This window comes from Lactuca sativa, chromosome 1 (genome assembly GCF_002870075.4).
Source record: "Lactuca sativa cultivar Salinas chromosome 1, Lsat_Salinas_v11, whole genome shotgun sequence".
Classification (NCBI taxonomy): Eukaryota; Viridiplantae; Streptophyta; class Magnoliopsida; order Asterales; family Asteraceae; genus Lactuca; species Lactuca sativa.
Genome location: NC_056623.2, coordinates 5,586,965 through 5,612,246, shown reverse-complemented (window position 1 = coordinate 5,612,246; position 25,282 = coordinate 5,586,965). Strand labels below are relative to the sequence as shown.

At 32.2% G+C, this 25,282-nt stretch overlaps 2 protein-coding genes and 1 long non-coding RNA gene across 3 annotated transcripts; 1 reads left to right on the top strand and 2 right to left on the bottom strand.

Moving 5' to 3' along the window:
• Nucleotides 1–4,140: 4,140 nt before the first annotated feature.
• LOC111909302 (SEC12-like protein 2) lies at nt 4,141–6,891 on the bottom strand. The gene is made up of 11 exons (XM_023905104.3): nt 6,745–6,891; nt 6,348–6,624; nt 5,903–5,997; nt 5,650–5,800; nt 5,460–5,551; nt 5,265–5,364; nt 5,107–5,182; nt 4,840–4,960; nt 4,649–4,765; nt 4,466–4,533; nt 4,141–4,380 (listed from the first exon to the last, which is right to left on the bottom strand). Exons 2-11 carry the CDS (start codon nt 6,603–6,605, stop codon nt 4,295–4,297), a joined length of 1,164 nt encoding a protein of 387 aa, XP_023760872.1. The 5' UTR covers nt 6,606–6,624; nt 6,745–6,891; the 3' UTR covers nt 4,141–4,294.
• Nucleotides 6,892–10,777: 3,886 nt separating this feature from the next.
• LOC122194763 (uncharacterized) lies at nt 10,778–12,104 on the top strand. Its single transcript, XR_006184589.1, has 2 exons — nt 10,778–11,212; nt 11,812–12,104. It is a non-coding gene; the product is annotated as an uncharacterized LOC122194763 (long non-coding RNA).
• A 6,308-nt stretch (nt 12,105–18,412) lies between these two features.
• On the bottom strand, nt 18,413–24,015 carry LOC111909303 (probable beta-D-xylosidase 7). Its single transcript, XM_023905105.3, has 6 exons — nt 23,573–24,015; nt 22,908–23,210; nt 22,052–22,221; nt 21,741–21,838; nt 19,333–20,094; nt 18,413–19,246 (listed from the first exon to the last, which is right to left on the bottom strand). The coding sequence occupies exons 1-6, from the start codon at nt 23,972–23,974 to the stop codon at nt 18,654–18,656; spliced, it is 2,328 nt and encodes a 775-aa protein (XP_023760873.1). The 5' UTR covers nt 23,975–24,015; the 3' UTR covers nt 18,413–18,653.
• Between the last annotated feature and the right edge of the window lie 1,267 nt (nt 24,016–25,282).

Below are 25,282 nucleotides of genomic sequence, written 5' to 3'. Positions count from 1 at the left end.
GTATGTTTTGTAAAAACTAATCCTATTGTAAGGGACAAATTTATGGAGAAAGCTCAATCATGCATTTTTATTGGGTATCCCTATGATCATAAAGCTTACAAACTCCTAAATCTTCAAACCAACAAGATTTTAGTATCTAGAGATGTGAAATTTTTTTAAGAAATCTTTCCTCTTCATTCAGTGATGTTTACATCACAACCATCTTCTTCATCCTATATTCCTACATTTATCAATCAAAGTGAAGATTACTCTTTTATTTCACCTGATAATAGAGAGTATAATGACAATAATACCCCTATTCATGATTCACCTGAGATTTTGTCCCCAATTCCTTTTCCTGATGCACATATATTACGAAGAAGTACCATAGTTTCTCATCCACCATCTCATTTACATGATTATGTTTGCAATCTTGCAAATTCTCATGACCAATTACTTTTTTTGCAATCATACTATCACGGATCGGTGCATTCTTTCTGTTCAGTCTCAAGATTTCACTTTTATTGCTTTTAATGCTCAAGTTACTGTTGTTGAGCCTGTATTCTTTCTTGAAGCTAAAGACAATCCTTTTGGGGAAGAAGCTATGCAAAAGGAGTTGGAAGCTTTATCAGTTAATGGAAGATGGGACATTGTCAAATTACCCAAAGGCAAAAAGCATATATCTTGTCGATGGGTATACAAAATAAAGTACATAGTTTAAAGAAGTATTAAAAGATACAAGGCAAGATTGGTTGCAAAGGCGTTTACTCAAAAAACCAGTGTTGATTATGATGAGACATTTTCCCCAGTTGTCAAGTTTGGTATTCTCAAATACATAGTAGTTGTTGCAGATAAAAGGGGTGGCCAATTCAACAACTTGATGTAAATAATGTTTTTCTTCATGGTGATCTCCATGAAGAAGTTTACATGAAACTTCCCCCTGGTTGTGATATTGGTTCTCCTTTACTTGTTTGTAAACTCAAAAAGTCCTTATATGGCTTGAAACAGGCCTTGAGGGAATTGTATGCAAAACTTTCACATTCTCTACAATTGAAGGGTTACTCTCATTCTCTTAATGATCACTCATTGTTCATAAAAAAAAGTAAAATGGCATAATCGTCATAATTGAAGTATATGTTGATGATATACTCATTACAAAAGATGATGATCAAGAAATATCTCAAATGAAATTGTTCCTGTATGATTGTTTCAAGATCAAAGATCTAGGAATCATTAACTTTTTTCTTGGAATGGAATTCAATCAAAATTCCAATGGAATTGTTTTTCATCAACAAAAATACATAAGAGAGTTTAGAAACATCAAAGTAACTTTAGAGAAAATATCAATTTCATGAGAGCATGCTCAAATTTTGGGAAAAAATCCGTTGTTATGATATTGAAGCTTCAAATCTCTATATGTTCAAAATCAAGTTAGGAATTCTAGTTATATATTAATCAAGACTAACTTACAACCCCAATCAAATACCTCTAGTGTGTTTGATTTTTGGATTTGGAGATTACTCCAAACACTAACTCGAAATCTAGAGAATGAAGAAGATGCATTGTACATTTCCAATGCTCCTTGCTTAACTCTAACATCAATGCTTCAATCTTCACCCAAAAACATTCTTAAATGTTCAAAATCACCCTTGGTTTCTTCTTCCCTTTCTAATTCTTGATTTGGACTCAAATGGGGAATGAAGAAAGATTATTAGCTTTTAATAATTCCTTTAACTTTATATTTTCATACTTTGACCACTAATGAGCATAAGCACCTCGTCTCTCCTATATCTCACAATGTTTTTAACCTTTTGGTCTACAAGATGTTAATTTGTTAAATCTTGGTCAAATACTAGGCATTTTCCTAATTTACCAAGTTAACCATAGTTTTATATATCTGACTAAATAAATTATTTAATCTTATTAACCTATGAATTTTCTCCTTTCAAGCTAATAAATAAATTGTTTTCTTATTATTTTCTATTTATTTCACCATTTTATTTATTTATTTATTTTAATAAAAGTCTTAATTTAGTCTTAAAATGAGGATGTTACACAAGACTTGTTGTGAAAATAACTACTTCGATGTTTCAAAAAAAATCTTACCACACAACCAATGACCTGAAAGAATCACTCAAATTGTTTATCTTCATCCCGTTTAATGTGGGTCGCAATGTCCAAATTTGTCTTTTTCAAATTGTGACAACATTGGAAGTTTAAATAATGATTTTCCACGATCCTCCTCAAAAGGTCTACTGGTCTAGCCTATAACACTTTCCCTGCCAACCATAAGAGTAGAAGAGTATGGAATGTCAACTTTGAACCGGGTATCAGCATTGTTAGACGATTCGTTTTCCTTGATATACTATGTTATTAAGCATTATCTCCTTTGATATGTGATAATGCATTTTTTGTTAACTTGGCGCTAATTGAAATGCAACTAGGTTGTTGAAAAATATGATCGTCCATAAAATTTTGAACCCGGAAAAGTCTAATTTTAAGAGCTAGAGCAGTCTTGGTATGCGGTTTATAGTATTCACAACAATATATTGACAGACACCCGTCTTTTTTTTTTGTATATATAGTTTTTAATCACAAAATCATTTTCAAAACATTTCAATCCCATGTTTCAATCATTCCGCTTTTGAATATTTGTAGTTTTTTACATTTAATTTCGACTTGTGCCAGATTGATGGCATGGGTGTGAAAACCATATAGTGTTGGTATTAAGGGGGCATATCCTAGAAAGAACTTATTCTTTCGTCACCTCCTCCTTCATCCTCACAACCGAAATACTCAGTATCGAGGACAATGATAGGTATACACTTACAGTCTTCAAGCAACTTCTCTAGTGAATTTAGATTCGAATTATCAAATAACATCAACAAATCTCAATAACCAATTGATGGTTCATCAACCTTGTATGCAAGCTCATCATCACCAACATGTTTATCCTTTTGTGGTGAACCATACTCAAAACCACATGTTATTGGTGTTTCGTACAAACATCATGAATCATCAAAAGCATGGAAGTAATTACTTACTTAATTGCTTCCAACACTTGATCTATTTTCCCCGAGCGGTTTCTACATACCATTTGATTTATAGAGAAATCATTTCCACAATTGACACGGCTATCAACAAGTAATATAGTTATCGTATTTGGTAATAAAGAAAGAACATCTATAAAGTATTTGACATCACCGTTGTTAACTAGCTCAATTATATTCTTCATTTCAAAATATTGAAAAGATCAAAAGAGTATGTTTATCTGCTAAACGTATCTTGATTGCCATCAGATTAACCAACCTAGGAATGTTTAAACGCGAAGGGAAACCAATAACATAATTCCTTGTCAAATGAATTCATCTTGAATGACACAATATGTGTTTGCGGATTTAAACCTATTGAAGATGGAGATTAAATCTACAAAACTCTTCAATATATAACAAGAGAAAAAAGAAATCACCACAAAAAGAAAATTTCAAAACCAGGATTAAGAGAACCGTGTTCTCATTAAACGCGAATATAATGGTAAGATTTGCCTGAAAAGGTGGTTTACAAGTGCAAAAAACCTCACAAGTCACGAAGTAAACTCCTCAAGTCAGAAAAAATAGCTTCACGAGTTAGATCTCACAGCCGATTGGTTACAAAATTGGGAGATTTAGCCAAATTGGGAGTTTTAGCCCAAAATGTGGTCAATTTCTAGAAAGTGCTATGAAAAAAAATACTATTTTCGTGATTGTCCGTGTAATATTATTATATGTAAGCATTCATAAGATAACAAATGACTTATTAGACATCAAAAAACCAAACGTGAAAGCTTGTATGAAACGAGAGGAACAAACATTATTATCACAATTTATTACATATACAAATAAACGTTTAAAAAAATTCCATAATACGACCGCATAACATTTAGCAACTATTAACCAAAACTAGGATTATATATTTACGGCACCCTTACAGACTTTTTGATAAAATCTATATTTGGTTTCTGGGTCCAAAAATTAAGCCATTTCAAACTTAACGATAAGTAAAATTATTTTGATCATAAAATAGACATCACTTACAGATTCTCACATTCATGTAAGGATAAGAAAATGTTCGAAATCACATGTATGGAAAAAGTATACTATACACATACACAATGACAATATATGCAAGTAGAATGAAAATGGTATTAATTCTTCCTGATATAATTTAAGTCACATACATTGCATGGGTACAGTTACCCACAAAACATTTTTGAATGGTTGAGCCAAGTTTTTTGGTCTAGTGTTGGGATACAATACAAGTGAGAATTTTTGTTTGTTTAGAGAAGAAGATAGCCTTCTGTTTTTGCATAATATAAAGCTGCTGCAAGTAATATGAGTAACAGTATGACCGATATGTTAAATCCTGCAAAAAAAAAAAAAAATACAAAAATGAAACAAATTGCATTATGTGTGAATCAAACATCAAATGTGGGAGAAGAGAGATGTACCATTGTTTTTTGTTTCTTTGATTTGTGTGACCCTTGCACTTGAATCAAGAGATGCAGACGCCAGGGCTCTATATTACAAAAAAAAAAAAAAAAAAAAAACACGAAGCCTTTTTATTTTATTTTTAAAAAAAAAAAAATGGGTATGAAAAGGTCTGAAATCTGAATGAAAGAAAGAGAGAGAACCTTGAATCCTGTGAGAAGGCTAGGGCTGTAACAAGGCCAAGATGTGCTTTCTTCACTACACTCTGCACCCTCAAATTACTAGCATTCAATATAAATATGTCCCCTTGAATGGTACCTCTGCAAAGAATGCATCAACATTTATCATTTGAGATGTTCTATTTAGAAGCAGAAGCAGATAAAATAAGTCTTACATGGCAAGAAACCTCCCATCATCTGATACATTGAAAGCAGAAATCGGGTCTCTCACTACATACTTTGAGCTTATTCGTTTCCATGTTGTTGTATTCCACTTAACAATACTTCCTCCTCGATCTACCCAAGATGAAAAATGTCCAAAGAAATTAGTTCAGTATTTCATTAAAAACATTCATCAATGTTTACATAATTAAAACAACAAAGAAAGATTAGAAAAATAGCATTGAAAGCATAAATTCGAGAATGACAAACAGTATACACACCTCGCATTGCAGTGACATACAGAACTTCGTTATTCAAGCTATCATGCGAAAACTTGCAAAACCCAAAAACTTCATCCTGTAAAAGACAAGTAAATGTAGTTAGTAACAAGTAAGCATTTCTAATTTCTCATAAAATATAGTTAGGAGATATTTCATACATTCTCTTTTGGTAAAGAAGCTTTATTGGTTGATGATGAGGTGTCCCAAACTCTACCAGGGCCACCACTTCCCACAGAGACCAAAAACTTTCCATCAGGGCTGCAACACAGATTAACACCCAACAAAATCAGTAAATTATGAGTATAAGAGTATAACATCAGCATGATTAAGCAATTACAATTTAGGAATAGAACCTGAAATCCAAATTTTTAACAGAGCCATGAGCATCAGGGATATCAATAGTTGCTTCCATGCTGGGCCACTTGAATGCCCTCAGCTTACCATCCTGTACTGCACCATAACTAGATAGTTAAAAACCATATGATGATTCACATTCACTAAACAAAATTCTACAGCTCAGGGTATGTGAAAGATGAACCCTACCTCACCACCTACAGCAAGTAAAGAGCCATCATGACTAAAAGTAACTGCAAGCTGTTGTCCAATATGTTCCAATTCATATAGGACTTTCTCAGACTGCTTTAGATTCAATGTAAACTCATCATCTTTCTTGCTTGCTTCCCATTCGAACCATCTACATAATGTAACTATATGCTATTAACCTCTAATATGATTCCAATTTTATTAAATATGTGGGCTAACAATTAGGAATCCTGTGAAGTGCTTTCAAAATTACCTGCAACTCTTTGGTAATGAACATATAACACCTTCACCACCTGGGTGAACAGCCATTCTATATGGAAGCTCATCATCAAGCCCAAACTTGTTCACCTGCAATAAGGAGTGTCTGGTTCATAAACTTATGCGCTTTGTTACAGGAAAAGAAAAATCATCTTCAAACATTGAAGCGTATGCGTTCACTAAGAGCAATATACTTTTCTACAGATGAACCAACGTAAAACAGACTACTCTCAGATCTTAATTGATCATATCTTAATGAACAATTAGGCATGACTTCAACTGATCCAGTTTAGTTAATTTTTCCTTTGTTTGCTCAATCCTCGTAAAATGTCAAACAACAAGTGAAAACTTCTCTATGACTTTTTTTTTGGTTATATACTCTATCTGCAAACGAATAATGTATCTATGAAAAAATATATATAAGAAAAAATGGGACTCACGGGTTGGTCCGAAAGGGAATTGGAAGCGGAATCAAATAGGGAGATGACGAGCGCATTAGGGATTCCACTTCGACCTTCGCCACCGCCTCCGGCAAAAACCACATAGTTAGATCCATCACCAACAACCTCGTCTTCACGCTTGGATTCTGTTTCCGCGGATCTGAGCGCGTTGCGTGGGACGAAGGAAGCACCATAGAAAGGAACACCGTACTTCTTACAATTCGCCCCTATGTCTGCATCATGGCTGCTTTTCCCCATCTCTTAACAAAACTAAAACCTTGATAAACAAATGTACAAAACTAATTTGAGAAGAAATCAAACAATTACCGTTAAACTAAAAAAAAAGAATCTGATGAACCCTAAATTGAATCATCAATCAATCTGATCAAATACTTACTAGATATTTCAAGAAAAGTCGGAGATTGCACGAGATCGAAGCGAAGCTTTCACGAAAAGATCGATCGTCAACCAAAATCACAAATCGAAGAATGCGGAATCGAATCCAAGCGTGCCGTGAGTCTACGCTTTATTTATACCATGAAATTAGAAGGAGAATCAAAAAGATTACATTAAAGCTTAGCATTTTCATAAGCTTATCACTTCAGCCCCAATAGTTTCATCAATTCCATTTTAACCAAATATTTTGCATACCCTATCATTTCAGTCCCTATAGTTTCAAAAAATTTATTTGGGAAATCTTTGATGAAGTCTCAATATTTTAAATTTGTTTAGGGTTTAATCCAAACATTTATTTTTCGAACAAAAAAGTCATAATTATCTAACTTTATACGATAATTTGTCATTTTCTATTGAAAAAAACAATAATGACTATTTCGTAAATTTATGCAAAATATAAAATAATCAAGACTTTTCTATCCAAAAAATAAAAATTATGATTAAACCTTAAACTAACCCAAAATATTATGATTTTAATGGAGATTTCTCATTTAATAAAAAAATTTGCATGAAAGTCTTTGCCCTATAGGTTTGAAGCCGAAACGAGTAAAACTTCATCTAAAAATGAGTAAGTTAGTAGATAAAAAAACTAAAACAAATTAAATTTGAATAAAAAACTTTTAAGATCACATGTCATTCAATAATCTCTAAATATAGACCATTCATATCGGTGTATCATATACATTGCAAAACACTCACATGAGCCTTGATCTTTCAAATGTTGCAAATCCTTCAAGAAGAAGGCAATTTTATCTCTTTATAGGTCTCAAATTCTATACAAACAATTATCTTAATATTAAACTATATATTATTATGAATGGAAAATACCGGCAATAGTCAAAAAATAAATGATATTTTCAAAATATTAACACAAAAAATTGGATTTCCGGATATAGACATGGATTCTGCGGAGGTAGCTCCACGGAGCTCCGCGAAATCTACTGTAGCTCCGCGGAATGGCAAAATCGTAAATAAATTAGTATATTAATAAATAAATTAATTAGTTAAAAAAAAACTCAAGATCTATTCCGCGGAGCTACCTCCGAGGAATGAACTCATTCCGCGGAGGTAGCTCCGAAGAATGGATCTTTAGTTTTTTTTTTTTCAAATCGATTATTCTGGGTTTATATTCATTTCCCAACTAATTATTTTCAAGAAAAGATTATCATACTATCATAATCTTTTCTTGAAAACAATTAGTTGGGAAATTAATATAAACCCCGAAGAATCGATGTGAAAAAAAAAACTGATGATCCATTCCTCGGAGTTACCTCCGCGGAAGGAGTTCATTCCTCGGATGTAGCTCCGCAGAATGAATCTTGAGTTTTTTTTTTTAAATACGCTAGTTTATTTACGATTATGCCATTCCGCGGAGCTATCTCTACGGAATGCATGTCTATGCCCGAAATGTTCATTTTCATGTCTAAATTTTGAAAATACCCCTAATTTTTTAACAATAACCGGTATTTTCCTTATTAGGAAAGATAACTTCATATCAATTTTTTTATAATATCAAAATAGTAAATAAAATGTTGTCTAAAATGTTATATGAGTTGGTTACACAACTAACGAATTTTTATGTATTTAAGTCAAAACTTAAAAACATTTTATGATTACCTTATATATTTCATTAGTTATACCTTTAATAATAGCATTACAAATTAACACGTAATAGTAACATTTGAATTAGTTGTTGTTTTTTAAATATGATTTTAGTGATTATATATATATATATATATATATATATATATATATATATATAGAGAGAGAGAGAGAGAGAGAGAGAGAGATTCAGGTGTTCAAAGTAATTGTTGCGTGATTGTATGCATAAATGTGAGCTAATCAAAATTAAATAAATAATTAAATAATTAAATAAATAAATAAGTGTAATTTAGTAATATGATTAATAACTTCCAAAAATAATCTCTATAATCATGGTATTGAGTTTTAACCTAATTTCTTCAGGTTTATATCTAGAGTCGTTCCCCTCTTTATCTAAAAACCAAATCTTGGCCAATCTGCAAAATTGGAATAGACTACAAAATCGATCTTGACTGCTACAAAAATCGATTGTCGTCGTCATCTCCGGTCGCCGTCAACAATTACTCACCGACGCCATCTGCTTGTCATGTCTACTCCGTCCCTCGTCGCTCGCTTCCGACGTCCATACCACCGGCCGATCCCATCAAGTGAAATTGAAGTTTATTCGAGTTTTACTACTTGCCATCGTAACCCAAATGCTAACAATATAGGGTTCATCAAGGTTTGTCGATTTTTGTTGGGCTTGATACATACGGACACAAGCTTTTGAGGTAATATTTTTCTTCTTAATAATAAAATAGGTAATTAATCCTATCTATTAGATTTAGTGTTGATTTATTCTTTGTATCTTGCAATTTAAACTTTTTTTGTTATCAACATTTTTTTTTTTACTTTCATTAGATCTAGAAGCTTTTATTGTAATCTATATGTCAATTCTAAACTGTGTATGGAGTTTTTGGCTTGTGGCTATTGGAGGATATCATCTATTTTGAGATTTGAAGTTCAAAATTCAACCATATTTTAAAACTGAGATATATTATTGAATCGCATGTTATATCTATTTGACTTTCATAGTAAGTTTTTTTTTTTTTTTTTTTTTTTTTGTTGGTATTAACTTGATTGTTTTTTATATAAAACAATGATGACAAAAACTTGTTTCGTGGAGCATATATACTGTGTGGAGATTTGATGAGTTTTTTATTTTAATATGCATTATATGATGGTTTTCAATTTCATGGATGGTTGGTCATCTGTAAGAGGCGCCCAAGTTGTCACAAATTTTACTCCTCTTTTTTGTGTATGATTCATATATTTGTTCATCAACTTATGAAACTACTTTCTAGTAATCCCTTAGTGGTTTGTGTATTTTATACAATTCCAATTCTATCGGAATGGAATCATGAATTCAAATTCTATCGGAATGGAAACACAAATTCTAATTCTGTTGGAATGGAATATGAATATTTTCTCATTGATTATACATGTTCTACAATTTTTGGTTATTGGTTTTGGTGAAGTTAAAAAGTCCGCATATTTTTCCAAAGGAGTATAGTTTTTTATTTATCATTTGCTAATGCGTTATTGGATTCTAAACTACAATTGAATTTGTTTTCACAGAAGTTGATGCTTGAAGAACGGACAACAAAATTGAAAGTGTTTCTTAGGAACATTATTCTTTTAGAATGAATTAATGTATTTGTTAGATTTTGATGTTTTTTTCCCAATTTGAAAGTTTTTTAGTTTTATTCTTTAACAATAAATGTAATTTTTATCAATTGTTACATGTATTCTATAATAATTAATGTATTTTTTATTTTAATTATTCAATTGATGGTTCGAGAATTTTGTTATTCTACAAGAAATTTTTAAAGTCATGATCAAGAAATATGTTCAAGAATATTTTTATTATTTTATGGTTCAAGAATATTTTTATTTTTGAACATACTCAAACATATTCTGTCAGAATATCCGAATTAAAAACCTTATCATTCGTAAAATCGGATTTTTAAAATTAATAGAATTTATGATCCCTTAAAATATGCAAATTTCCTTTATTAAATCTATATTAAATGACTAAAATACCCTTCAAGTTAAATTAGATGGTATTTTTCAGTTATATTTAATTCGGTAATATGTATTAATCACTTTTTCTTAAAATAAGTAAAATGATTGGCCCACAATCATTCATACATTCACACAATAATTAGTTAGAATATAATACCCTAAGCCATATATATATATATATATATATATATATATATATATATATATATATATATATATATATATATATATATATATATATATATATATTATTAAACATATTGCCTGTTTTTTGAAATTTAAGAGGTATACTTATTCCAACATAATGTACAATCTTATAAAGCATGCGTTTATCTTACGTTGTAAACACTAAACCCTAGCCTCCTCGATACATCATTTGACGCCGTCAAACCCACCCCCTCTATCGCCTCTCTTCTAACTCACTTTAGTTTCCGGTGTTTCTCCTCGATACATCACAATCGCCGCTCACTAAAATGCTCGACCTCCTAACCTGGATGATTCCTTCTAACCTGGATGATCGATGCCCTACAACTCTACTTTTCTTTACATCTGTTTCTCTTCTCAAAACCCCAATCGCACATGTGTCTAATGAAGATCCAACTTTTGAAACCTTATCTAGCCACTGCCATTGCCACCCCTTCTCTTGCCCATCCTCTACGTTCTGTTATGATGAGAAACCCTAACAGTCTCCACAACTCTAATCGTCACCACCAGCGAAGAGGTGAGGACAATGACAATGCTAAGCCATCAATTTCTGATTCATCTATTTCCTTCATTCCTCAGTTGTTATCGACATTTACCTGGTATGTTTTTCCAATCTTTTTTCTATTTGACCTAATTCTCACATACTGAGAGACCTGTAACACAACGACAAAGAAGATTGTAATTTAGCTTCATTAAAAATGATGCATTTATATATTTATATGTTTGAAATGATTCAGATATATCGACATACCTGATGTCAAACAATAATCTGTAGCAAATGCTTTAAAATCGCGGTGCTTCTTAGACCCTTTGGTGTTTACACTCTTATTATATCAAACCAATCACTTATTTTGATAAGAAAAGCATTAGTTCTATAGTATTAGTTGGTGCAACAATACAAGTACATGAGATTTTTGCTCTTGCACACTTGAAAAAAAAAACATTTCTTGGAATGCTGCATAATTATAAAATTGGTTCTTCTGCATTGGTTGTGCTGCTCTGATTTTGAATAGGGAACAATCAGGTTAAAAATTTGTATGAATTTATTTGATTTTTAAGGATAAACGAATAGATCCCAATAATCGAAAATGACCAATTTCTATAGAACAGTTTGATGTCTGGTTGCATGAGGTTCTTAGTAAATTGAAAATTACTTTGTTTAGTAAACCTAATCAACAGACCCTTATGTTTTCTGTAGACCTGGAGACACAAGGTTGGTGAAGAAGAAAACTTTTTTGCCATCACCACTACCTCTGTAAATGAGATCAATATCTTATTCTTTTTATATCTTTTCTACATGATTAGGATTATATATTTTATGTAACATTTCTTATTAATCAACTATTGTTTTGGTTGAATTGAAGAAGCCTGAAGAAACTCGCATCCTGGAGGTTTAATGTTTCTGATTTGGTACCGTCACCAGATTTACCTATGTGTTATTGATTATTGATATTCTCCAAACTCCATTCGAGTAAAAAGATAATTAGTTCACCTTTCTTGAATCTTGATTTTTTTTTTCACTAATCATTTGGTTGTTTATAAAATTATATGTCGAATTGTTGATATATTCAATTGATTTTAAGTTAAGGCTGGTTGGGGGTGCACCCACTTATCCTGTTGTCATTCGTTGCTCTCATTCTCCTACAATCTTCAATTCCAGTTATCTTAAATTCTAATAGGAAGAGGTAAAAGTTCTTGATCATTCCGTTTACTGCTGAGTGGATTATGTTTTGTCTTCTTATTATTGTATGATTAATTAGTGGAAGTATGACTAATTATGTATTGTGGTTAATTTCACAGCTTTCATTTGCTAAATTTCTATTTCTGTCAAGTTAATGTTTTTCTGTTTTGTTGTAATTTCAATTATTTTCACTGTTTATACCCTATGTAAGTGAATTGTGATTGCATGAGTTCACATTTCTGAATATTGGAAATTAATTTTTAGCAACCTCTAGCTTTTGTAGTATAGGAGGTTGTTTTTCTCTAAGTTGTGAATACGTTTCAATGGTAGAAGTCATAACCAATTGGTGTAGATTAATTTAAGATGATTGTTTGGATTTATTGTCGGAACTGATGATGATTTATCCGCCATCCCATCAAAATAGAATTCCAAGAGGTGGATCCGTTTTACGGGCCTTTAAAGCCCAAGCTGATGCAATTACTTGGGTACGTTTTGTCATCATATTTTATTGATCATCTTTTAGTTTGATGTTTACTGAAATATGTTTTTTTTAATTACCAATTTTATCGATAATGATTGGAGATGGTGTCAATATTTGATTGGAGATGGTGTTCGTAACATTTGTTTTTGTTTCTCTTCTTTTTGAATTTAGTTAAAGCAACTTTCTTATTGTATATACTGATGTTGTTGTTTGCATCATACACTAAGTTTTTATGTTGATTGCTTCTTGCTGCTTATACAGTTGAGACAATGTAATGCTTCATTGTTACAGAAATAGTTGCTTCCACTATATTACTTAGTTGAAGAAAGATGTCCTCTATCTTCTTTTGTGTAAGTTGGATTATGTCCTTGATCAAGGCATTTTTGTCCACCATCACCATCACCAGAACCAATACACAAGATTCCATATGTTGTGCATATTTAGTTGAAACAAAGTATTGATTCGAATGGTAACTGTCTTTGGCATTTTTGCTTGGGAGTGTTGCTAGATTGTGTATTGGAATTGGTTTTGCATTCTCTTGGTATATGTAAATTGCTAGCAGATCGTGAGAATAGTGGTGCTTGTGTGTACTTATGTGTGGAACTGTAAAATATTGTTAATTGTATGTATGTTTTATTTTTTCTGATTATAAGTTTATAATTAAATAAACTAAAAGTTCAATTGTCATCGTACAATGAGTGAGATGACAAACGGGCAACAAATTATGCCGCTATGTCTTTTTTAATGGTAAAACTAATTCTTTTAAAGACTACATCCGAAAATCTAGGAGATATAACATTAGTTGTTTGATTTATATTTATTATTATTATTAGTATGTTTTGTGTGCTAGCATGAAGATTTGAAAATATAAAATGAAACTAAAAACATATAGATAAATAAAATGTGTTCCAGTTGAGGATGCAGATATTTGGTGTGTGAACTCAAAAGGTGGGGAGTTGTGGGATGTAGCTTTCAAAATCCTAAATATCTTGGGGGAGATTACCATGGCAGTTCCACATTTATACTCATATTGACAAAAAAAAATGTAGAGTAACATGCGCATGTGAAGAGAAAATTTTGAAATAAGTAAGACGGATTTGAATTTTTGTGTCCCTGTTGAGTTTTGCATGTTGTTTGTTCGACCAGAAGCTAATAACAAATGTGTTATATCAATAGTAATTTAATCTCTGATTTTTGTTGTCTGTAATGTAGATAAAACATGGTAAACTTTGTTGTTGTCAAGATAATTAAACCGTGAAGATTGAGATGAAAAAAATAATACAGTATATGAAATAAGATGTAGTTTAAGATTGTTTTGAGCCGTTGAAGATGGTTCGGTTGAGGACTCAATTGCTATCCAATCGTCCTTTTCATTTTAAGGCCAAGTGTAGGGATGTCTACGGGGGCAAACAGGACGGGGAGTGCATTCCCTGCCCCTGCCCCCGAAATTTCCCGGTTCCCCCGTCCCCGCCCCCGCCCCCGAAATGTTCAGTCTTCCTATCCCCGCCCCCGCCCCTGAATCCCCTTTATTATCCCCGCCCCCGTTCCCCCGCCACCGATTGATTTTGAGCTGCCTTTTTTTTTTTTTGCTAAAAAAAGTTGTTATCTAGGTTAAAAAAAGCTATTTTTTATGTAACAAATAATTATTTATAGCCGAATCTAACATGTTAAAAATAAAAAAGTTATGATATCTTAAAAACATTATACTAACAACTTAAAACATATTTTTTGATGAATTTTGGAAGATCAAAATCATATTATTGTTTATTATGTTTAGATAATTAATATATGTAAATATATGTTTAATTTATTAACGGGGTTCCCGTGGGGGTTTCGGGACGGGATTGTTTACCCTCGCCCCCGCCCCCGATTTTTAAAAAAAAAATTCCCAAACGGAACGGGGCCGAGGGCCCCCACTTTGAACGGGGTCCCACGGGACTTTTTGACATCCCTAGCCAAGTGATTGGAAATAAAAATTTGTCCGGTTAAAATAAGAATTTGTCCGCAACACTTATCTCTATTTTAAACTAATGATCAACTGATGAAATTTTGCTAAATTTATTAGTTACTGTTATTACTTTTTATATTGTTATCATATTTTACTTTTAATATTGTTGTCATGATAACTTGCAGATTTTTAAAGAATTAGTAATTATTGGTTAGACGTCTACAATTGAAATTATTGAAATAAACAAAAACTAAATACTATTAGCATTACGGCGGAAAAAGAAACTGCAAAGGTATGTGAATATTCATATGTATGCATTAGTTACATTAATAAAGATTAAAATTGATAACATTAATATTTACCATGTACTTTAGATCCAAATGTATATAATTATTTATCAAATTTTGATCGGTTATGGAAACAATGATTACTACGAAAATCATTCCAAATATATCACCCACAAAAACCCAAAATATTTTGGGTTTTATAGGTGCGGCTCCATATCAATAGAGAGGCTCATCAAATTATATAATTTATGGGGTTATTATTAGCTAAAATAGAAAATTTCGATAAACATAATGATCGGTTGGTTGACCCCGATACATTTGTCAAAAGTCCAGATTTTTCAAATGACACAAAATGGAACAAAATTCAGACCTTTGTGCTCCATTTTTTTTACATTCCTTCAAAGTTTTTAAGAGAAAAAGATATATATATATATATATATATATATATATATATATATATATATATATATATATATATATATATATATATATATATATATATATATATATATATATATATATATATAGTGTCTTAAACAACACCAAATTATTATTAACTTGCTTATATCTATATACAATTATACACATATATTAAATCCTCTCTAACTTAGGAACAATACTTTTTCTGTGATTCATATTTTGACCACATAATTTTGTTTTTTTCTCAATTTCACCGCTGCAATGTTTCCCTGTTACTAATACAAGACACGTATCACCATTAAACCGATTATCATTCATCTTTGCCTCCGTCTTTCCCTTATTTTCTGATTTCTTCTTTGTCTTTTCTTTGTTGTAATTATTATTTTATATATGTTTTTATTAGAATAATCAAAGAGGAGTAATAATTAGTTTTCGATCATCCATCCGCCCTTCAGTGTCACTACAAAATATGGGGCTATATTGTAGAAAGTAATTAATATTTGTTTGCTGAAATGAACCTATCCAGTCATTTGTTGAAAGGAAACCATTCTCTTTTTCATTGAAAGCCTATTTATGCATATGGAAAATAAAATAATCGCCTAAAGTGCACTATCTCTGAAAAAATTGTTTGTACCTGTCGCTTGGTGCGGGTAAACGGCTAGTATATATATATATATATATATATATATATATATATATATATATATATATATATATATATATATATATATATATATATATATATATATATATATATATATAAGGTATGTGTTGATGGGGGTTTATTTTTCAAAATATGTTGGCTTTGTATATGTATAGTCAGTAAATATATGAGCTAACTTGATATGTTTAAAAATGTATTATAATTGTATAAATGTGGATGGTCTAAGAATCAAATATTTTTTGATATGGAAAATTATTTGTGAATATTCTCTACTTACTTGATACTATTAATTTTTATCTTGAGAGTTTGAAAACTTTGGATGTGGTGTCCTTCAGCGTAGGGTATAAAAAGTGTGTCTTGCGTGGAGACTTGACTTTTTCATCTCAAAAATATTTGCAGCGTTGTTAGACATGACGCATTTCATGGCTCGTCTAGATGCCCCATAGCAGGTTAGTTTTTTTTCAATGCACGTTCTTTTATCATACATAAAATCATTGATTTTTTTTTGAACTTTTTGTTATTGAGTATTGATAACACTTCTAAAATTTTGATATATTTTATATGATTTCTTTTTTTATATATACAAAATTGTCATGTTACATTACGTTTAAAAAAACATCACGACTTGCTATAACTCGTAAAAAGTATCTATGCTTAACATCATCGTCATGTCACCACTTACAACATTTAAAACCTAGGGTGTACTTATATTATTTTTATGTTTTGTCTACTTATTATTTCATTTATATAGTACTTATCTATGTTATTCATGTGTAGATGTTACTTCTATATATAGAAACTGGGTACTTATCTACTAATTAATTTATTTTGAATTAAAATTTAGTGTCTATTATTTTAATTCACATCATGTGGCCTTTTTCTAGTTGCATGCCTTCTTTAGAAATTTCTCTATGGCTCTTAGACGAAGACAAGAAGGCTTATACCGAACATCCCCTTAGCTTACAAGAATTCGGTTGGTTGATGTTGTTTATCATGTTCCTAACTGCTTTGTGATGTTCCATTAAGGCCTTTGGGTAAGGGTGAGCAAAAACCGCACCGCAACTAAAATTAACCGCAACTGCAATAAAAACCAATGGTGAGGTTTTCTGTTTTTCAAAAACCGCAAATTTGCGGTGCGGTGCTGTTATTAGTTTCCAAAAACCGCAAAAAAACCGCACCGCACCGCATATATTATATATAATTTTTTATTTATTAATTATTAGTTTATTAAATATTAAAAATAAGACAACTTTAATGAATGAAAGACGGATAAAATACTAGAAGACAAAAGTGTTGGTCTTTTTTTATGTTTAACTTTGAAAAAGGATGAAATTAGAAAATCTTAAGATATTTATTGTTAATTACTAATGATTTGATGTTTTGAAGATATTAGTTGTTTGTGGTTTAAGTTAAATAGTTAATTATCTTATACCTTATGTTTTTTTTATTACAAGTAATATGTTTAAACTCTTAAAACTATTTAAGATCTAAATTCTGGTTAAAAAACACACAAAATAACCGCACCAAATTCATGCGGTTAATAACCGCAACGAAGAAAAAACAAAACCGCACCGCAAATATAACTGCCTAACCGCACCGCAAAAATAACCGCACAATGCAGTTTTGAAAATGGATTAACCGCATTTGCGGTTAGTGGTGAGGTTTTGGCTAATAACCGCACCGAACCGCACCACGCTCACCCCTACCTTTGGGTATGGAAGGATGCTCACGCATGAAGAGCTAAGCTGGCGGACATTTCCGCGCGTGAATACCGCCCCATTGGCTCTTAGTCATGGTGTGGAGTGGACAGCTCTACGGGTTATCACAACTAATGAGATTTGTTTCTTCCAAACGGTCACAAAAATGGTTGTTGTTCTTGAAGGAAGTTGCCAGAAATCTTCTATGTGCTTGCCGGAAAAAGAAATTACAACGTGCAAGCTAGAAAAAAGAAGAAGAAAAGAGGAGGCTGCAATGTTTAGATGACTGCAACTTGAATGAAAATAGGGCATGTTGAGTTTAGATAAATCTAAGTAAGTATATTCTTAGTGGGCTATTTTTTTGTAGGTTAAAATTGGTTTTGGTAAAATGTATGTTGAATTTTAAAAATATTATTTTTATTTAAGTTAATGTTTTTTTATTTATAAAATATTTATGCAAGTTTAATAATTGTGTTTTTATTTAATATAATGCCAATTAAAAAAATATATATGGAGTAATAATCATTTCCAAACGCTAGTGAACATGTAATGGAGGTGATATAGGGCATATGTGGCATCACTTTTCTAGTTAACATATTGGGACCGTACTACATAGCTTAATAATAATAAATCATTTGATCACTTCATTAATTTTCAGTAATAATAAGAACTCTTCGATTTAATGTGTCAATGACAGAACTTCATAGGTTCAAATATTACTAAATAGAATTGTTAAATAAACAACCGTGTATTCGTGTTTCCCTCCACAAAGTACATTGCTCTAAAAACAAACCACAAAACTCCACATAAAAACCGCAATGCACAATAGCTCGAATCAGCCCATTTGAAGATCCGTCAAACATCAAGCTGAAACACTAATCTCATATTGCTGATCACCAACAGCAAGATAACGAGACCCCTCTTCAATCACCATCAACCCATCTTCATTTGCTGTCCTAAAATGCTCACACGGATTGATCACAAATTCAACTTCAACCCTTTCTCCGCCTTTCGTTTTCACACTCTCGAATGCCGCCAACTGCTTCCTAGCCTTTCCGTTCTCAATTCCGTCTTGCTTCACAAACAGCAAAACCGCATGTTTCCCTTCCATTTCCCCGTGATTCTGGATTCCGATGGTGGCTGAAAACTTGGACTTTTCACATGATTCGGTTTCGGTGTCGGAGATTGGTGTGTAATGAACGGAATCGGAATTCTGAAGGGTGAAACCGGTGTTTGAAATTTGGGTTAAGGAGAGTTTGTTTTGTGTGACAGATACAAATTCGTATGTGTACTTTGAGTAGCTGAGCCCATAGCCAAACCGGAAAACTTTTCTGCCTGTGTAGAATCTATACGTACGCCCGGGATAACCAGAGGATGGTTGTGGTCTCATTCTCATGTCTGTCATTGGTATCTTCACGAACTCTTTTGGGTACCATGTCATTGGTAGCTTCCCTCCTGCAGAAACAGGGCACACGAATAAAAATGTTTATAGATTAAAACTATCATGGCGTACGATTTTGAATAAATTGCTCGAACTTTACCTGGATTATGATCACCAAAGATGATCTCCGCAAGTGCAATACCACCGGATTCACCAGGATAACCGGCCCACAAGATTCCACCAATCTTGGGATCACGTTTAGCAAACGAAATATCCACCGGACCTCCACAAATCATCACCAAAATCACCGGTTTTTTAGCCGCTTTAGCCACACTACTAATCAGATCCCGTTGCTTCCCCGGAAGCACCAAATCAACCCGATCAAAATCCTCCCTTTCCTCCCCCTGATCCAACCCCATAAACAAAACCACATAATCCGCCTTTTTAGCCACCTCAACAGCCTCATTGATCGAAGCCGATGTGCAATTAACAAAGTTACACCCTTTATGGTACTGCGTGTTTTTCACATAGCTCTGAAGGGCTTTGAGAGGCTCGATGGATTTGCAAGGTGGGCCTGCGTAGTTTCCGACGAGGGTATAAGCGGAATTGGCGTTAGGGCCAATAACGGCTAAGGACGAAATGGTCTTTTTCAATGGGAGGAGTTTAGCGGAGTTCTTTAGAAGTACAATTCCGTTTCTTGCAGCGTCAAGGGCTAGGTCTTGGTGCGCTTTGGTGCAGACTTGGTTCGGACCGATTGAGCCGTATGGGAGTGTGGCTGGGTTGCCATTGAACAAACCGAGTCTCATTCTCATGGTGAAGAGGTTGGTAAGTGCTCTGTCTATGTCCGATTCAAGGACTTTCTTCTTTTGGACTGCTGATTTGGTGTGGTTCTTCAAGTAGAAACCACAGTCTACATCCATGCCTGTTATTTTTTTTTCAACAAAACAAAAATTTTACTTTGCCGATTTTAACATATTTTGAGTTCATGTCATTGTAGTTTATATTTACTTACACTTAGTGAAATATAAGAGGTGTGACATATAAGATTGAGCATTGTATTTTATACTATACTAATCTTAGCAACGTTCTTACATTCTTTTATCAATAATAGCAATAGACTTTATTTTTACACGTAATAACATACTTACTCACAATAACAAAGTACTTACATTTTGCTACCAATATATTTGTTATGTATTGATATTATCAATTACAGAACTGTTTGCATTGGTAATATGGGTAAAAATTTGTGAGTATGTTCCTATTGTGTATAAGGAAGTATAAAGGTGTTGCTAGTATAAGTTATCGGTAAACTAATATGATTAAGTTACGATTATAGATAAAAAAAATATGAATGTATAATGTATTTCTATTATGGATATATAAATTTTTTTTTAAAAAATGACAGTGTTAATAAGATATGTGGGGTGGTAGATTCAAAAAGTCAAAAATTAAAAAAGGAAAAAAGGAAACAGTCTAATTATTTTAAGAGTCACGTGTATGGACCAAATGTCTATTATATGGACTTTAGTTAAGCCATGCGCAATAGTTGGACCAAACAACCAAAATGGTCCAATGACTCCAATCATATACCACATAATACAGAAAATAACAATTAATATATATATATATATATATATATATATATATATATATATATATATATATATATATATATATATATATATATATATATATATATATATATTTCCACGAGACTCAGAAAGCAATAATTGATTGCAATATATATAAATATAAGAATCAGATAATAACTTTATAATTCGTTGGCAATATATATAAATATAACTATATACGAATCAGATTTTGATTTTAGGTGATCATGAACTAGTGTTAACTACATAACCAACCCTATCCCTATGCCTGTGAGCTTCATGTAGAATAATTATAGAAAATTATAAAATTATATTTCAATAAATACGACTGTTACAAGGATAAATATGTAATCTAAGTTTAGATAGTTTGAAAAACAGTATGATTAATTTGAAACATTTAACATAAAATTATTATATTTCTGTAGAAAATAGTCATAAGAAAAAGGTTTATATTGTGATTATGTGAACCTTTCTCCCTTTGAACTACAAATTTGATAATTTGTCTCCTTCAACAAACAAACGGTTATGATCATATACACTAATAGCTTGATGAATTGTCCAGGGACTAAATTCATACTTCAATCTTCAACTAGATCTCACGAATGTCGGTGTTCAAAAACTCATAATTCGAAGCATAAAAGCTAGAAGGGTCATTCATTTAGTATACTTTATTTAATGGGTCCCATTTCGTGACCTAACAAAGAGTGTAGTCAATCAAACGAAAAAACGGAATCTCATGTACGTAAACCAATAGTATTATCAATTGATAATATATCAACAAGGGATCACAGTAAAATTTTACTGTAAAAAAAATTCTAAAAAGACTCAAGAGTACAAGACACTTGTATATGTAAAAGGACAGATGAAGAAGAGAGTAGTACTCCAAAGGGGGGACCTTTTGTTGAATATAAATAGTTAAAGGATTGAAAGTAAAAGTAGTAAGAAAAAGGGATACCTGCTTTAAGTACATCAGCAACTGCATCTTCTGGTGTTTTGGCATATTTATGAACATCATATATGATGGATACTGCATCACAGTCTGAAGTGATGTACCTGAACAAAAAGATGTGGAATTACCAATATGCCCCCAATCTTGTAATTTACTCAATATCTTTAAAGAGATATTGTTTAATAAAGAATCTTGTAAATCGTAAATAATACTACCATTAATTTACAAAAACTCTCTAAACAAAGAAATATCATAGTTCATTTATTTTTTTTTGTTTTTGATTTTTTTTTCTTTTGTATATGGGATTGGGATATTACCCTTTAAAACCCCATTGCTTCCGGGCAATGTTGGATAAAAGATTTTCATCAGCACAATTTGGGACTCCATTGACACGGTTATAAGCGCACATGATTCCGCTAGCTCCAGCACGTTGTATGCAACTTTGAAATGGTGGTTGATAAGTGTCAGCAAGATCTTGTTTTGTCACCTATTTTTTACATTTTCACAATATAAGATATCCTTAAATAATAATAAAATCAAAATAACATGAAAGAAGAGTTATGTCACGTATTCCGGATTTGTTATGTGATTGGTTATTAATATCTACTGCCAAAAATAAACGATCACAAACATCAAACTCCATTAATGATATTTTACTACTTTGCTTTTCTATTTGGATATGTATATATATTTGTAAATGATTCAGATAATGCTATTTATATCTAAAATTATTGTAATTCTAGTCATGGGTCGTGCTCCTCTTTTTTGGGAAAAGTCCAAAAACGGAATAGTCCAAATCTTTTTTCCAATAATATAATATAAAAAATTCCAAAAAGAAAAAAGAAAAAACCAACCCATAAACGTTGCAAACACAAAATCCGGAAAGAAGTATCAGTCATCAAATATTTATAATACAAAAAACATAAATTTCTAGCACAAGTCTCAAGAAAAAGGAATAATTTCTTGAGAGTAACATTTTTTATGATGTTAAAAAAATTAAAAATATTCTACGATTTGTTTTTTTGCTAGTTATGATATTTACTTCCACATACAATGTATAGTTATAAAAATATTCTACGATTTGTTTTTGCGAGTTATAATATAACATTTTTTTGCATGCAAAGTGTATTTTCATTTTTATATTATAAGGAGAAAAATTGGAAATATACTAACCTTAGCATCATAACCAAATCTGCTAACACCATTCCAATGATCCAAATCATAGGCAGTGAAGTGTTTGCAACAAGCAGAAGCTTGAAGATGTCCATCTTTAAGACCTCCACCTTCAAAATTGTCACCTTGGACCCCTCTAACATAAGAAATTGCATATTTGCCACTGACCAATGGGTCTTCGCCAGGTGTCTCTTGACCTCTACCCCACCTTGGGTCCCTAAACACGTTAATGTTTGGGGCCCAAAATGTCATTCCATTGGCTTGGCCTTGATTATAAACAGCCCTCGCCTCCAATCCAATTGCCTAATCAATAATCATTGAAAAATAAATATATTTCAAGGTAAAAAATAATACAGTAAAGACAAATATATACATTAAAATATATTGAGAGCAAAATGCAATGGTAAAATGTTACTTTAAAACATATAGTAGTATATTAACAACTAATATGATACGTTTTATAATACAAGAACGATCTAAAATACATTCGGTGAACATAATTTATCATTGTTTATTTCATATCATGGCTATGCGCCAAAAAGTTTTTATTCAATTATTTGGAAGTATTTAAAGAAGAAAAGGCATAATAATAATTAATAAAGCAAAGCGTTGTAACCAGAGTCCATAAATTAATATTAAATCGGTACTGAGTTAAGCCGATTCACCTGACCGATTCGATACCACAATCTGGCATCAAAAGAAGCAGCGGTGAGGATAACTTGAGGGAAACTGGTGGCGGACTTGATAGTGCCATTGAAGCGAATGCCATATCCCGAGTTTGAAACGCCGTGCAATGCCTCCGACCACCACTCATAGGCAGGGATACCGAGTCGTGGGATCGCCGGCGCGGTGTTCACGAGCTGCAAGATCTTCTCGTCGAGGGTGAGGCGGGAGACGAGGTCTTTGACACGGGCGGAGATGGGTAGTGTGGTTTTGCAGAATGGGAATGATTTGGTGGCGGGTTTGGATGAGTCGCAGGCGAACGGTGGCTGAGTTGACTCGGTGAGTACGAGTACTGTTGTGAATATGAGACATAATAAGAGTAGCTGTATATTGCCGAGTCTCATCGTGTTTATGGAATACAACAGATTTGTTGGAAGACATTAGACGCGGGAGGATATAAGGAGGAGAGAAAGAGAAAAGTTGGATCAGGAAGACCAAACTACCCTTTCTACTTTTTTTTTTTCGGCGCTGATTTTTCCACGGTTCTTTTTTATCTATCCACTGAAGTTTAAACTTAATTGACAATTATGCCCCTTGTTAGATTTACAGAAGAGAGAAACCCAAACATTTATTTCCAAACACAGCAGGCTCCTTCTTCCTTCTTCTTGGGGTTGTCGGAGAAACACCCTTCTTCCCTTCATTCAATTTGTTTGCAGAAAATACATTAATCAATTTGAAAACTTTGAAAAATAATCCTTTGACAATGTTGACAGTGAAAACTTTTTTATTGTTTTGTAAATTAGTTCTTCCATTTAACTCCCTCTGCACCTACAAGTGATGTCATCAATGGTGTTTATGGAGTAAAAAGTTATTTGGTTAAAAATCTCACACCAACGCCACCATTATAAATCTCTAAAGCATCTCCGCTAATCACCTCCGATGAAATCTCTGAACAGCACCACCGCAACAAAAGCCCAAAATAGATAAAAGACAAGGGTGGAAGGCGAAATCTTCGGCGAAGGGGCTCTCCCGGGTTTGTTTGTGTGCATCGTCGGCGATCTTTATCATCGTATTCACCGTCATCGTCTTTTTCAATGGAACAAGGATGACTAACAATGAGATAGGGGAGGTCTTTTGGGTCAAAAAGGGGAAAAGAGAGCACGATGCTGCTCAAAGCCCTTCCCTACAAACATTCATCTTAATCCTCGGTCGTGACAGTTTTTGATGTTTTCATCCTCTTCAAGCTGCAAGATCACCATCAGTAAGATGTTTTAACCCAGGTACGGTTTTGGCTCCTTGGATTGTATTGGAAATGGAGTATTTTTGCTTCCGATTTTGTGGGGATGGATTTACAACACATAGAAAAGGATTGGTGTAGGAAAAGGGGTTGCCGGCGAGCTATGAAGAAACCAACAGATACGACATCACACTTACAAAGTTTTAGATGAAGTCATCAAGGGCAATTTTGTCAATTAATAATAAAATTCTGTGGATGGATAAAAATAAGCCGTGGAAGAATCATTGCCCTTTTTTTTCTTGAAAAACTAACTTGTTTATGTAAAACTATATATATATATATATATATATATATATATATATATATATATATATATATATATATATATATATATATATATATATATATATTTCTTCTTTAAATATTATTAAAAGAAAACTTTTAATTCTAAACTGAAAAAATCAAAGTCATTTAT

What these genes read in the sequence shown, in the direction of transcription:
- LOC111909302 (XM_023905104.3), bottom strand. Translation starts at nt 6,605, where the DNA reads ATGGGGAAAAGCAGCCATGATGCAGACATAGGGGCGAATTGTAAGAAG. An exon ending in GATGGGAGGTTTCTTGCCAT is followed by an intron (nt 4,766 to 4,839) that starts GTAAGACTTATT and finishes CATTCTTTGCAG; the next exon opens with AGGTACCATTCAAGGGGACA. An exon ending in GCCTTCTCACAGGATTCAAG is followed by an intron (nt 4,534 to 4,648) that starts GTTCTCTCTCTT and finishes TTTGTAATATAG; the next exon opens with AGCCCTGGCGTCTGCATCTC.
- LOC111909303 (XM_023905105.3), bottom strand. Translation starts at nt 23,974, where the DNA reads ATGAGACTCGGCAATATACAGCTACTCTTATTATGTCTCATATTCACA. An exon ending in TGTGGTATCGAATCGGTCAG is followed by an intron (nt 23,211 to 23,572) that starts GTGAATCGGCTT and finishes ATTATTGATTAG; the next exon opens with GCAATTGGATTGGAGGCGAG. An exon ending in TGCTGATGTACTTAAAGCAG is followed by an intron (nt 20,095 to 21,740) that starts GTATCCCTTTTT and finishes AAAAAATAACAG; the next exon opens with GCATGGATGTAGACTGTGGT.